The following is a 14,078-nucleotide window of genomic DNA, read 5'->3' as shown; positions in this document are numbered from 1 at the left end:
GTGGGTTCCCAGTTTGCGAAAGGTGCAAATGGAAAGGGCTGGGGAGGACCTGGTGAGAAGAGGTGACTGTCCCTCCGTGCGCCTGGGACAGAGGGCGAGCCTCCTGGTCAGGGAGCCCGGGTCATTCCTCCCCTTTCTCTCCGCACTCTGACCCCCCAGTCTTCGCTGCTCCTCCCACCCCTTCTGTTTATCTGCCGCGAGGGGAAGAGAGGTGACTGGTGCCCCCCAAGCCCCCTGAGCTCTGTCCGTTCCTCCCGGGGCGCGGGGAAGGCCAGTCCCTCAGGCCGGCGCTGAGCCCGGGGCCACCCCCTCTCCTCCACCCGCAGACCCCGCTGAAACTGTGCCAAGATGTGCGACGACGAGGAGACCACCGCTCTGGTGTGCGACAACGGCTCCGGGCTGGTCAAGGCCGGCTTCGCGGGCGATGACGCGCCCCGCGCTGTCTTCCCGTCCATCGTGGGCCGCCCGCGCCACCAGGTAAACTTCCCACCCGCCTGCGCCCCGAGGAGCAGTCCCAGCCCCGGCCCGCGCCCCTGCCTGCCACCTCTGAGCTGGCAATCCAGGAACTGCCTCACCTGAGCCTCCTGTTTCATGAACTCTTTAGGTCAAATAAGTGAAAGATGGTTTAGCTTCAAGTCCAAGTCCAGGCAAGCAGTTCTCACGCCTCCACTGAAGGAGGGTGAGACCTGCGGAGTTTCCCATTCACCTCAGGGACACAGCTCTCCAAGGGCCCGCACCCTGGTGGGAAAAGGCAGCAGTTTCTCTCCTCTGCTCCTGACCTGCATTTCCAGTCCTCGGTGTCTTCTCTATCCTTTGTACACTTCACTTTCTTTCTTGGCCTCTCTTTCCAGTCCTGTTCAAAACATAGGAATATAACTTCTCTCAACCAAGCAGGAGCCAAGCCACATTCCTCGCTCTTGTTCACAGCCAGTTTACAGGGCTCCCAACAGATGTAATCTATCTGCTTCCTGGCTGTTGCATTTTTAGAAGCCAGCCGTGACAGAGTCAGTAGGTGCCATGGTGATAGTGACATCCCACCTTGTTTACGAAGAGAAATGCCACCCTCGCTGGCTTTGCCACATGCCTGGCCAGATAGGCTGCCAGAGAGGAGAGCTGTGCTCAGTGCTGGGGAGTGATGGGCAGGACAGCTCCCTGGCAGGCTGGCTTCCCTGGCAGCGTGATAGTGGCATAGCAGCCCATCGCTACTTGATGAATGTCAAAATCTTTTCTTAGGAGAAATACAATGTGTCATGAATCCAGTCACTTCGCAATGTAGTCATTTATATTCTAGTTGACATGGGTGATGAGCTTATAATTTAATGAAGGCATTATGGTATTTTTAAAATGAGGCAAGGCCCTACTTCAGTGAAATAGCGTTGTTCCCCCTCACCTGCAGTTATATTATAAACAGTAGAATTATACATTTTGGGGGGAAGTGGGTGGGAAAAAAGTACTAGGTTGATTTTAAGTGATACTTCTAAATTGGGGTAAAATCCTATTGTTTGGTGTTTCTGGCCTTTACAAGGTATTCCTTGACGGGCAGTTGGATGTAAATTTATAAGGCACCAGTTATATTCCTGACCTAATGGAAGCTTGATCTTTCCATCTTTTTCTTCTTTCAGGGTGTCATGGTGGGTATGGGTCAGAAGGATTCCTATGTAGGAGATGAGGCCCAGAGCAAGCGAGGTATCCTGACTCTCAAATACCCCATTGAGCACGGCATCATCACCAACTGGGACGACATGGAGAAGATCTGGCACCACACCTTCTACAATGAGCTCCGTGTGGCCCCAGAGGAGCACCCAACTCTGCTCACCGAGGCCCCGCTGAACCCCAAGGCCAACCGTGAGAAGATGACCCAGATCATGTTTGAGACCTTCAATGTCCCTGCCATGTATGTGGCCATCCAGGCAGTGCTGTCCCTATATGCTTCTGGCCGTACCACAGGTATGTGTGGGCTCTGGGGACAGTCACTGATTAGTCACATTCCCAAGTCATTGACCTTGCTGTGAATCAGTGTCCCCAACTGAAAATGAATGATCCCTTCTCCCATACTCCATGGGAAGGTGTCGGTGCTAAAGGAGAAAGAAAACCATCATTCCCCGAGGTTAGTTTCAGAGCCCATGTATTTCTGAGAGCTGAAAGAAACTATGATGTCACATGATGAGGCTCTGTACAATGTACAGTATCAGTCTGGAATGCAACAGTCATTGGTATGTGTTCATACCATCACAGCCCCTGGGCAAACATTACCAAGGAGAACCCACATTCCTCACAGGGTCTGAGTCAAAGGAGATAGAAACACGTTAGTTAGACGGGAGGAAAGAAAAACACGCCTGGGTGCTTACATAATGTGCTCAAGGCTGATGAAAGGGATGGTCACTTGAGTGTCCTGGGGAAATTCTTCTACTACAATATTTAAAAGGCTGGCTTCAGATTTACCATTCATTATGCTCATTTTTATTCTTTGTGTGTAAAGGATCTAATTTCATCTGGATCCATGCCCAGTGCTAGTTTATCTTGGCCATAATTGGAAGGAGGCTAAAAGCAGGGGTGTCATCAGGTATTTACCTCCTCCCTGTTTCCTCTGACAGGCATTGTTCTGGACTCCGGGGATGGCGTAACTCACAATGTCCCCATCTATGAGGGCTACGCGCTGCCCCATGCCATCATGCGTCTGGATCTAGCCGGTCGGGATCTCACTGACTACCTCATGAAGATCCTCACTGAGCGTGGCTATTCCTTTGTCACCACCGGTGAGTGTGTGTTTCATGTGCTACAACATTGTCTGCTTTTTTCCTTCACCGGTGAGTCCATCTACCTCCCGCAGTTGGCTTCATTCTTCAGAGCTTGACTGGGGTGCCCTTTATTTCTGCAGCTGAACGTGAAATTGTCCGTGACATTAAAGAGAAGCTGTGCTATGTTGCTCTGGATTTTGAGAATGAGATGGCCACTGCTGCTTCTTCGTCCTCTCTGGAGAAGAGCTATGAATTGCCTGATGGCCAAGTCATCACTATTGGCAATGAGCGCTTCCGCTGCCCCGAGACGCTCTTCCAGCCCTCCTTCATCGGTGAGTTGTGGGGTCTGGGGCAGAGGCATAGCTTTTCCCTGCAAATCTTGGGAGGTCCCAGAGTAAAATCTATTATGAGGAAGAAGAATGAAGGGGGCCTTGAATTAAAAGAAATCATAGCTTGGAGTCCCACACAGCTCAGCCTCAGGTTCTGATGCCTCATTAAAGGGGTGGCCATCACTGTTTTGTTCTGTTGTAGTGAAATGACACACAGACTTCACCTCAAAAGAAAGGATGAGGCAGAGTAGGACCTGAATAATCCATACCTGCAGGAAAGAGGCGATTACTCAAGGGTGCTGATTCATTCCAATCAGCTTCATTACTAAGTAGCCGGACTTTCCTTTTAAGTTACTCACTGTTCAATGTAATAGCAGTCACACTCACAGTAATAACCGGAGTGACATTTATATGTTGCCAAACATCTCACCTAAGGAATGATTTACAGGAGGAAGCTTGTGAGGATCTTATTTTGCTGCATAAATAAAACTTGCATGGATGTAACTAGAATGTGTGTCTTATCCTTTTCCAATACATCGCCATGCATCTGGTGGATACAGCAAGTGTTCGCTTCAAACAGGTGCTAGACACAATTGTTCGTTTCTTGGCAGTCGGTTGTGGGCTAACTGTGAGCACTTTTAGGGACACCTGTTCCACAAATGCCTTCAGTGTATCTTATAAAGGAACACATGTTTCAGAGACAAATGGTGACAGTTTACCAACACAGAAGAGTCCTGTTCTCACCCCTCCACCATGGCTCCTGGCCTAAGTACACTTTGATTGTTTTAAAACTTGTTCTTAGGTATGGAATCTGCTGGCATTCATGAAACAACTTATAATAGCATCATGAAGTGTGACATTGATATCCGCAAAGACCTGTATGCCAACAATGTCTTATCTGGAGGTACCACGATGTACCCTGGGATTGCTGATCGCATGCAAAAGGAAATCACTGCCCTGGCTCCCAGCACCATGAAGATTAAGGTAAAGAACGCCTGTGCCTGGGGAGCCGAAGCAGGTCTTGGTATTCCAAGCAGAAGGCATTCCTAACTCCTTTCTCCTCACACTTCGCTTCCTGCCTACTAAAACCTTTATCTTTTAGCTGCTCTAGCACTTTTTTTTTCTGATCTTTCTAGCATTTTTCCCAAGATAGGAGACTTTAAAAATGCTTTCAAGCTGTGGATAAAAACAAATCTTTGAAGAAGAAAAAACACCCACCTAAATCTTTGAACACATTTTAAAAGTCCCCAACTTTGGGCCTTTTAGCTTGTTGCACATTATACTTGAGTCCAGAGAAGTAGAAAATTCTATTTTGTAAAGTCTATGATAATAGAAATAATGAAGTAGTGGAAAGTGCGTAAAACTTGACTCAGCTATATGAATGTGTGGAATGAAGTACCTTGCATTACAGTGAGTTAACACCTAATATTTTTTCTGTGAGGCTCCCCAACATGTGGCATGCTCTGTTGCTTGGAGCTTCAGAGTTCCCTGGAAGTTTCTGTTTTCTTTCCGCAGATTATTGCTCCCCCTGAGCGCAAGTACTCTGTCTGGATCGGGGGCTCCATCCTGGCCTCCTTGTCCACCTTCCAGCAGATGTGGATTAGCAAGCAAGAGTACGACGAGGCAGGCCCATCCATCGTCCACCGCAAATGCTTCTAAGGTGCCTCTTCTTTTAGTCTACCTTACATGTCTACAGGATGACAGTATTATGCTTCTTGGAGTCTTCCAACCCACCCTCCTTCATCTCTCATCAACCATTGTACAGTTTGTTTACACACGTGCAATTTATTTGTGCTTCTAATATTTATTGCTTTATAAATAAACCAGACCAGGACTTGCAACCTACAAAAGCCTCTTTTACTTCCTTTTGGGGTAGGCTTGGAGTACGGCCAGTGTTCACATATTTTTGACAGTGAGCTCCTAGATTGATGGCTCTGACACCGTGTGCACTGTAATATTACACCACCACAAAGATCATCATGTGGGTTAGTGTGACATTTAGCTGGGAGTTATGACACTAAATTTTGATTTTACACTTTGGTATAGAATCACGAACCTATTTCATACCTGAAAAGATTAGGTTTAGCTTCACATGTGCAAGAAATGGAAGATAAAACAATTGGTTTCCATGAATGATATTGAAAATTATTGCTTAAGCCTATGTTACAGCTGTTTTCATAACTTTGCAGAAGCCACATGTACACACTTAGAATGATTATGTATACACACTTTGAATGATTATGAAGTCACTGTTTATTAGCAGACAGTTCATTTTCAAAATTAAGTGAGTTATCAGCTGTTAAAGTGTGTATACATGTTTTGGGGACACCCTATATATTGGCAGTGAGAAAGTCAAAGATTATTTTATATAAATTAGCTTAAATTCTCAATTCTTGGACTCTACTGTTGTCTTCCTGTGGACTGTACATGTTAGCGGTGAGACAGGGAAGCCAGCTGACAGTTAAGCCTGGCGTGATCCATTCAAATGCCCCCTAAACAAGTCAGGACCACCGTGCAGGTTCAAAACAAGCAGAGGAAACAGGTGCCAGAAACTGCTGCCTAATCAGCGACCAACTTGTGGCACAGAGGTCTTCAGTCTCTTCACCTCTTTGAAATCTTGGGATCTTGGGTTGAGTTGAGTTAAGGCTAGGAAGTCCTGAGGGAGGAAGGGGAGCGGAAAGCCACAATATTCCTTTTCCTCCATTCAGGGCTCTCTGCAATATGGCAGGGGATGTACTGAGGACAGTACACAAAAGAATAAGCACGTTCTGTCCTTGAGGGGCTCACATACACTCCACGTGAACCCCCAATGTGTGTGGCTTCAGGGAGACAGACATGAGTCTGGGTCTTGAAGAATGGTCAAGCACTAGAGAGGTGAGACGAGCAAGGAAAAAATCTCAGCAGAAGGAAATGGGGCAGGAGCCAGCACACAAGGAAGGAAGCCAGTGTATAGGTAGGTTGGTGAGAGCTGATGAACTTCTAGGAAATCAGTTTGGAGAGATAGACTACAACTTCATTGAGACACTTTCATATTTTTCATTTTCAAATTAATTGTTAATGACCTTTTAGAGCAACTGGTACAATGTTGAACAGTTTGTTTTTTGAATTCCCCAGACAAAAACCCAGATTTTCTGACATTCAATCTAATGGTGCATCTAAAACCATTTTCAGTCGTAAAACTTTAGTCGTAAAGTTTACAACTAAACTTATAAATATAATCATGTAGATGTAAAACTTTAGTCATGGCCGATCAAGAGTAACTCAATTCTATCACACACCCTTTGGAAGTCTGGGTTGAAAATTTGGGGTATTTTAGGCTCATCAGACACATCCTTAGTAAGCTGCCACTGTCATCATTCAAGGTTTAATGTGTCTTTATCTTATTCATTAAAAAATTTCTCTCTTTTAAAAAGATTATTGATGAGAGAGAGAGAGAGAGAGAGAGAGAGAGAGAGAGAGAGAGAAAGGAAGGAAGGGAGAAAGAGCCAGAAATACTGATTTGTTATTGTATTTATTTATGCATGCATTTGTTGCCTCCTGTACATGCCCTGAACAGGGACCATACCCTCAATCTTTGTGTATTGGGATGATGCGCCAACAAACTGAGCTACCTGGCCTGGGCTAAAAGATATCTCTTGATTCCTGACTTTAGACCAAGCAAGATAGTAGGTCCAGGGGACATAAAGAGGGATCAGAACACACTTTCTGTGCTTAACAACCTCAGAATTTAGAGCTCCATACTTAGCATAGCTGAGTGGAAGTTTTTCTCTGCATTAAGGGTTATATAATAAATAAATGTGGTGGCATTTTCTATAGATAAGATATAAAGTTTATCATAGATTTTACTTTTGTCCCCCTCAGTTGTATCGTATAGCACAGATAAATTGGCTTACAAGCTAGGTTTCAGCCAGAGACATGGATTTGGGGCAAATATGGGGAGAAATGATTTCGCCAGTATCTGTGTCTTTATTTTTCATCTCTCAAGTTGAATACAATAAGTATTATGCATTTAACCTCTAAATACAGTATTATGACTTCAAGTTTAGACAACTGGCTGGGGGGTATCACCTATGGTTCTTTCTTTGTATAAATGGAAAGGGAATGGGTATAATCATTCCTACTTAAAAGTAGAAGTTTTTTAGAATCAGCTTTCAGAAGTGATAACCATGCAGATTCTTGTTGAATTCCAAAGTTTTCTCATCTCAGCTAATGATGGGGTGTAAGATATTAGAACAGCTGAGTCTTCTAATAATGGTGCTTAAGGATGGTACTAAGGTGACAGAGTTTTTCTTAAGACCACCTCCACATGTGTAAAATAATAGAGATGTCTACAGTGAATATGTTTGCAGTTAAGATACAATGTAGAGAGAGATCATGATATTTCTTCTCAGCTTATAATGAAAGGAGTGTTTTTATTCATTTCTAACACACCAAAACACCTTTTGTCACTTTTTTCAACAATTGTCACTTCTTAGCAATGGTTATGTAGATGTGTTTAAATAATCAAGAGAGTAGAGTTAGAGAGAAAAAGAAAATGGAATATTTAAAAAGGTAGAGTTGATTTACTAACCCAGGCCCTAAAACAATGTCACTAGGGCTCCACCTTTCTCTCCATTTCTTCTATGGGATCTGATATAGAATGAATTATATCCCCGTTCAGCCGTGGGCAAACTACGGCCCGCGGGCCAGATCCGGCCCGTTTGAAATGAATAAAACTAAAAAAAAAAAAAAAAGACCGTACCCTTTTATGTAATGATGTTTACTTTGAATTTATATTAGTTCACACAAATACTCCATCCATGCTTTTGTTCCGGCCCTCCGGTCCAGTTTAAGAACCCATTGTGGCCCTCGAGTCAAAAAGTTTGCCCACCCTTGCCCTAGATCCATGTGCTGACACCCTAACTCCCCGATGTGACTGTTTTTGGAGACAGGGCCTTTAAGGAGGTAATTAAGGCTAAATGATGTCATAAGTTGGCTCTAATCAAGTAAGACAGGTATCCTCATTGAAGAGGAAGAGACCCCAGGATTGGGCATGTACAGAGGAAAGGACAGGTAAAGACAAAGCAAGAAGTAGCCATCTACAAGCCAAGCAGAGAGGCCTCCCCAGAAACCAATGCTGCTGGCACCTTCGTCTTTGACTTCTATGCTCCAGAACTGTGAGAAAATACATTTCTATTGTTTAAGCCACCCAGTCCATGCTATTATGTTATGGTAGCCCAAACAGACTAACAGAGGATTTTCCTACATGTTGGACATCATGGCCCAAGATTCACAATCTACCAACTAACTTATCAGCCTCTGTATCAGACTATATGTATCAGTCTTCCCATATAGTTCTGTCGGAAATTCCAGGGAAGTCTCAGTCTGGCCAGACTTGAGGACTGAGACATATTTTCCCTGCCATAGAGAACCATCAATATCGTTGAGTGGGAGAGGGCTAATTCTCCAAAGGAAGGGAACAAACTGACATGCACACCATACCCAAGGAGCTAGAACCAGAGATTAGGGTAGTTAGCAGGGAGACCAATTGTTGAAGGGCTCCAACTTCCAGTTCAGGAGTTTTGTTTGATTTAGCAGGTCCTGAGAAGGACTTGAGAAGAACAATGATTTCACTCAAACAAAACTAGGAGGCAAGAATAAGAATATTTGGATGGTGATACGTGTGATTGATCAATTTTTTTCTAGACTATAGTGTAACCCAGGGGGTCAGGAACCAACCCAGTGCTCTCTATATGACCAATTTATCCATGTATTTAAAAGGAAATAATAAGTTAGAATTAAAATGATATAGATACTACAAATATTTCCTAGTAAATGATAGGTAGGAAAGAAATTTTTAGTCTTTTAGGCCTAAAACAGCAAAGGTTGTCTATATTTATCCTAGGGTCTTCCAGGCTCATTATAGAAGGAAACTCTCCAGCAGAGTTTGGCTGTTGCTATGGCAACCAAACTCACATTAAAAGAGATGCAGGAAAAAAGCTCTGAGGGAGATTGCAAAAGTATGCCTTTGGTCACTGGCGAATCTGATGCTAGAAGATGTTTCTTGCAGTTCACTCATCCACTCTGTGTGCAATAGATGCAAGAAAGGCTGACTATGAGGATAAAGAGCTTCAGAGCAAGTACAGATCTCTGAATCCTTAGGGCTCTGGGTCCTCTCCCCTGTATGGGAAGGGGAGCCGAGCTAGGTGAGAGTTAAGCAGGAGTGGTCTGCATGTTCCTCCGCAGTGTTGTTTGCTTATTGCTCTACCATGGGAATCAGGGTTGGAGAGGAGAGACAGAAAGAAAACAAACCCAAGGGAAGGTTGCAGTAAAGCTGAATTAAAATGTGGCATTAATAGTAAATGAGAAATGGACTCTGGAGTCACAGGTAAGCAAGCAGTTGGGTGAACAGGTTTAGTGCTTAACACAGAAAGATGACTTGAAGAACTTTGGAAAGACTACTGGGTAGTGACAGGGTAGGTGTCATGTAGGGTATGATAGAGCAGACATCATGAAGGGAATTTAAAAGCAAATCTGAAAAAAATAAAAGAAAAAAAGTAAAAGCAAACCTGCTTTAGGCAAAGTAAAATTTCCCCAAGGAATCTTTAACACTAGCATCTACCCTTTGGACTTCTTTCAGTGTCTTCTACCCAATGTGGGCTACCCAGAACATTCTCTCTACCTCCCCTATTATAACTACACTTAGCTGCACTTTACTTGTATTCCTAAGGAGCAGACTGACATTAATTCTGAGACCTGAAGAATGGAAAAGCAGGCAGTGGAAATAATACCTGCAAAGACTCAGAGGTAGGAGAGTCCGTCAGGTTCAAAGAAGTGAAAGCCAAGTGGATGGAGAGCGATGAGGGGCTGAGGAGGAGAAGAGTAAGTGACCCCGGAGACATGGTCAGAACACCTACCCTATGGGACCTATAGACTGTGATAAGAAGTTTGAATTCTATTATGTGACAGAATTATGATAAAGGGTTTTAAGCATGAAAATATAAAACATATATTTTAAATGCACATTCTAGGTGCTACGTGGGGACTGGATTGAAAAAGCAAAAGTGGAGGCTAGTAAACCATGCAAGGCTCTTACACTGGTGCAGGTGGGAGACACTGGGGCTTGGACCTGGAGGAAGCCATGGAGATGGACAGAAGTGTGGACAAAGTTGAGATGGGTTCTATAAGCTGCAGTGGCAGGATGTGCTGGTGGGTTGGATAGGGGCAGACAAGAAGAGCGCTGCTGGCTTGAGTGGACTATGTGTTTTCAAGGAAATTCAGATTTCAAGATGATTCAAACACATCTCCAGTCCTACATTGGAAAGAAGGCATCATGCAAAAATGGGGTTTGCTTTTGGTCTTGAAAAGTGTTAAGGGTTTTCTGGGAGAAACAGAGGTATCGAATTAGCAGAGAGTAGTTTAGGGGACAGGAAGGTTGTGGGGAGACCTGACTAGAGCAGGAGGTATGTATTGGGATGAAGCAATGAGGCCAATTGGGATTTGGTAGGGCTAGAGCAGTGATGGCGAACCTATGATATGTGTGTCAGAGGTGACACGCAAACTCATTTTTTTGGTTGATTTTTCTTTGTTAAATGACATTTAAATATATAAAATAAATACCAAAAATATAAGTCTTTGTTTTACTATGGTTGCAAATATCAAAACATTTCTATATGTGATACGGCACCAGAGTTAAGTTAGGGTTTTTCAAAATGCTGACACGCCGAGCTCAAAAGGTTCGCCATCACTGGAGCATGGGCTTTGGAAACACAGATGTGCTGTGTTGGTGCTTATAAAACACTTAATAGATAATAGAACTGCCCTTCAAAATTGCTGTGAGGATTAAATGGGATAAAGTAGATCTTATGCTCAGGCCTTAACACATAGTAGGACTTTAATTAATGTCCTATAATCATTGTTATTAATATTCTTATATATGTATAATATACAATACACAATCATACATTGCGCGCGCACACACACACACATGGTGTGTGTGTGTGTGTGTGTGTGTGTGTGTGTGTGTGTGTGTGTGTGTTTTGTGGAACAACTGAAAGACAAGGGTGGAAATTTGGATTTGATATGAGAGAATGTGTGTTTTTTGCTGTTAACATTTCCAGAGCAGAGAAGTGGTCCATTGAATGATATTTAAAGTAGGTAAATTCTGGCATTTGGGTCCAGAATGGTCTAGTGAGCAGTGATCCTCACTGAAAGACTCAGTAGTCCAAGAGCAATGACAGAATTTAGGGAGCACATACTCCACAGGCTGAGAATGTAGAGCGAGGTCCTCCTTCATCTGCCAAAGGAGAGAGTGACCTCAATAGATGCATGAATTAAGAAAAAGTATGACTCCATGATAGAGGGTTTAAAGATTTTAATTAATAATCACTATGGCCTTACATTACAGAGCCTTTTCAAACATCTAAATTGACTTCCTGAATTCTCAGTGTAGGAAGCACTTTTCATATCACTTTGAGCCTCCTCTCTAGTTGAAGGAACTTATTTTAAAACTGTTTAAATCTTACAGTAAAGGGTAGCCATACTCTCTTTTATACCCATTACCCTAGACCACATGCGGCTCTTTGGCCCCTTGAGTGTGGCTCTTCCTAAGTCTTAGGAGTACCCTAATTAAGTTAATAACAATGTACCTACCTATATAGTTTAAGTTTAAAAAATTTGGCTCTCAAAAGAAATTTCAATTGTAGTACTGTTGATATTTGGCTCTGTTGACTAATGAGTTTGCCGACCACTGCCCTAGAGTGTCAATTCCATTGTGTTATAATAACTGGTTTGATTTTAATACATAAGGGGGAGCTCCATCACTGAAATATAATATGAGGATTCTAGTTTTTAAGAAGAAAACTGTAGGTTAGTAGGGGTGAGGGATTCAGTAGGAAGAACTTGATGAGTGCTTACTTTAAATATAAATCTTAAGAGGGAAGATACAAAAAATATATAATACTAGGGGCCCAGTGCATGAATTTGTACACCTTGAAAGGAACTGTGGGCAGTGAGGCTGTGGTGGGCACAGGGGTGGGTCTTGGCCCATCCTCCATGCACCCACATGGGCCCTCCTGCCGCGACCTCCCAGTCCCCTGTCTGCCAACAGTCCTGCTCCCACTGCCGCTGCTGCTTCCATGTGCTGACGGCATAGAGTGATTGGGGCTGGCACCAGCTGCGGCTGCTGAATGGCAGCTGCTGCTCCGATCGCCCCTCAGGAGCAGAGGGAGATGGAGAAGCCCTGAGGGGCGATTGGGGCCTGCAGCTGCCACTTGCATCCACTGGCGCCAAGCAGGTGCGAGGGCCAGGCCAGATTGCATTGTGCGGGAGCAAAGAATTTTCAGTAACCACCAGAGGCTCACCCCAATGACAGTGACTCACGCCCTGCCTTGGTCTGGCGCCCCTGCTCACCTGCTCCACCATCCTGCTGCAGCCAACGCCCGCCATGTTCTGCGCTCTGCTGCCTGCTGCCGATGCCCGCCATGTTCTGCGCTAACCCCTGTTGGTCAGTGCACGTCATAGTGACTGTTGTTTAGTTGTTCAGTTGTTCCGCCATTTCGTCTATTTGCACATTAGGGTTTTATATATATATATATAGATATCCACTATCTAAGAGAATTAAGCATGATCTAAGGCAGTGGTTCTCAACCTTCTGGCCCTTTAAATACAGTTCCTCATGTTATGACCCAACCATAAAATTATTTTCGTTGCTACTTCATAACTGTAATGTTGCTACTGTTATGAATGGTAATGTAAATATCTGATATGCAGGATGGTCTTAGGCGACCCCTGTGAAAGGGTCATTCCACTGCCAAAGGGGTCGCGACCCACAGGTTGAGAACCTCTGATCTAAGAAAGCAAAAATCTGCCACATATGCACATGTTGAATGGAAGCCTCCATCAGCCCAGTTCCCCACAGGATTAGATTGGGTAGGGTCCCTGCAGACATGAAGCATGAATGAGAAATAAACTGTCGTTATGTCAACCACTGCGATGGCACTTGCTGCCACGGCATAACCTAGCTTATTCTGACTGTCACTGTAAGCTTTGGACACTCACCTCCACAGGATTTCACTTTGTTTTAGGGCTCTGAGACAATGTTATGTCAGCTGAATAACACATCCTATATAATAAAAGAGAAACATGGTAATTAGCCGTACATCCACTACCCTTCCCATTGGCTAATCAGGGCGATATGCAAATTAACTGCCAGCCAAGATGGCGGCCAGCAGCCATGCACTGAAGCGAACTGGGAGGCTTGCTTGCTCCAGTGAGAGCGGACTCCAACGATCCCCGCCTGACTTGCCGGCCTCTCAGCTGCAACTCTAAGCAACTATGTTGCAAATATAGAAGCTAAACAAAACCCCAGAAACCTGCATTAGTCAGCCGGGCTTCAGCCAGCCGGACCGCAAAATTGTATCAAATACAGAAGGTAAACAAAGGCCTCAGAGCTAAAGCTGGCCCAGAATAAAAAGAAAAAAGAAAAAAAGGAGCAGTTGGGAGCTTCAGTCACCCGGCAGCCTGAAAATGGCCCTCAGCCTCTCACCCAGACTGGCCAGGAACCCCAGTGGGGACCCCCACCCTGATCCAGGACACCCTACAGGGCAAACCAGCCGACCCCCACCCGTGCACCAGGCCTCTATTCTATATAGTAAAAGGGTAATATGCCTCCTGGCACCGGGATCAGCGTGACAGGGGGCAGCGCCCAAACCCCCTGATCGCCCTGTGGCTCTGTGTGTGACAGGGGGCGGGGTCACAACCTCCCTATCTGCCCTGCTCTGAGCCTGATAGGGGGGAGCTCCCCAACCCCCTGATCGCCCTGCGGCTCTGTGTGTGACAGGGTGCGGCGCCCCAACCCCCGGATCGGCCCTGCTCTGTGTGTGACAGGGTGCAGCGCCCCAACCCCCTGATCAGCCCTGCTCTGTAGGTGATAGAGGGCGGCGCCCCCCCCCCCACGGCCCTGCTCTGTGTGTGATGGGGTAGAACCATAACCTCCCCATCAGCCCTGCCCTGAGTGTGACAGTGGCGGTGC

General features: G+C 45.0%; 1 protein-coding gene across 1 annotated transcript; it reads left to right on the top strand.

The window, feature by feature from the left end:
* The first annotated feature begins 311 nt into the window (after nucleotides 1-311).
* On the top strand, nucleotides 312-4,912 carry ACTC1 (actin, alpha, cardiac muscle 1). The gene is made up of 6 exons (XM_023752893.1): nucleotides 312-477; nucleotides 1,623-1,947; nucleotides 2,595-2,756; nucleotides 2,879-3,070; nucleotides 3,870-4,051; nucleotides 4,583-4,912. The coding sequence occupies exons 1-6, from the start codon at nucleotides 349-351 to the stop codon at nucleotides 4,724-4,726; spliced, it is 1,134 nt and encodes a 377-aa protein (XP_023608661.1). The 5' UTR covers nucleotides 312-348; the 3' UTR covers nucleotides 4,727-4,912.
* The last annotated feature ends 9,166 nt before the right edge of the window (nucleotides 4,913-14,078 follow it).

This window comes from Myotis lucifugus, unplaced genomic scaffold (assembly GCF_000147115.1).
Source record: "Myotis lucifugus unplaced genomic scaffold, Myoluc2.0 scaffold_38, whole genome shotgun sequence".
Classification (NCBI taxonomy): domain Eukaryota; kingdom Metazoa; phylum Chordata; class Mammalia; order Chiroptera; family Vespertilionidae; genus Myotis; species Myotis lucifugus.
This window is presented reverse-complemented; position numbering and strand designations above follow the sequence as displayed.

Excerpts from the sequence above, each read along its gene's own strand:
- ACTC1 (XM_023752893.1), top strand. The coding sequence starts at position 349 with ATGTGCGACGACGAGGAGACCACCGCTCTGGTGTGCGACAACGGCTCC. Across the intron at positions 478-1,622 it reads TGGGCCGCCCGCGCCACCAG|GGTGTCATGGTGGGTATGGG; the intron begins GTAAACTTCCCA and ends TTCTTCTTTCAG. Across the intron at positions 2,757-2,878 it reads CTATTCCTTTGTCACCACCG|CTGAACGTGAAATTGTCCGT; the intron begins GTGAGTGTGTGT and ends TTATTTCTGCAG.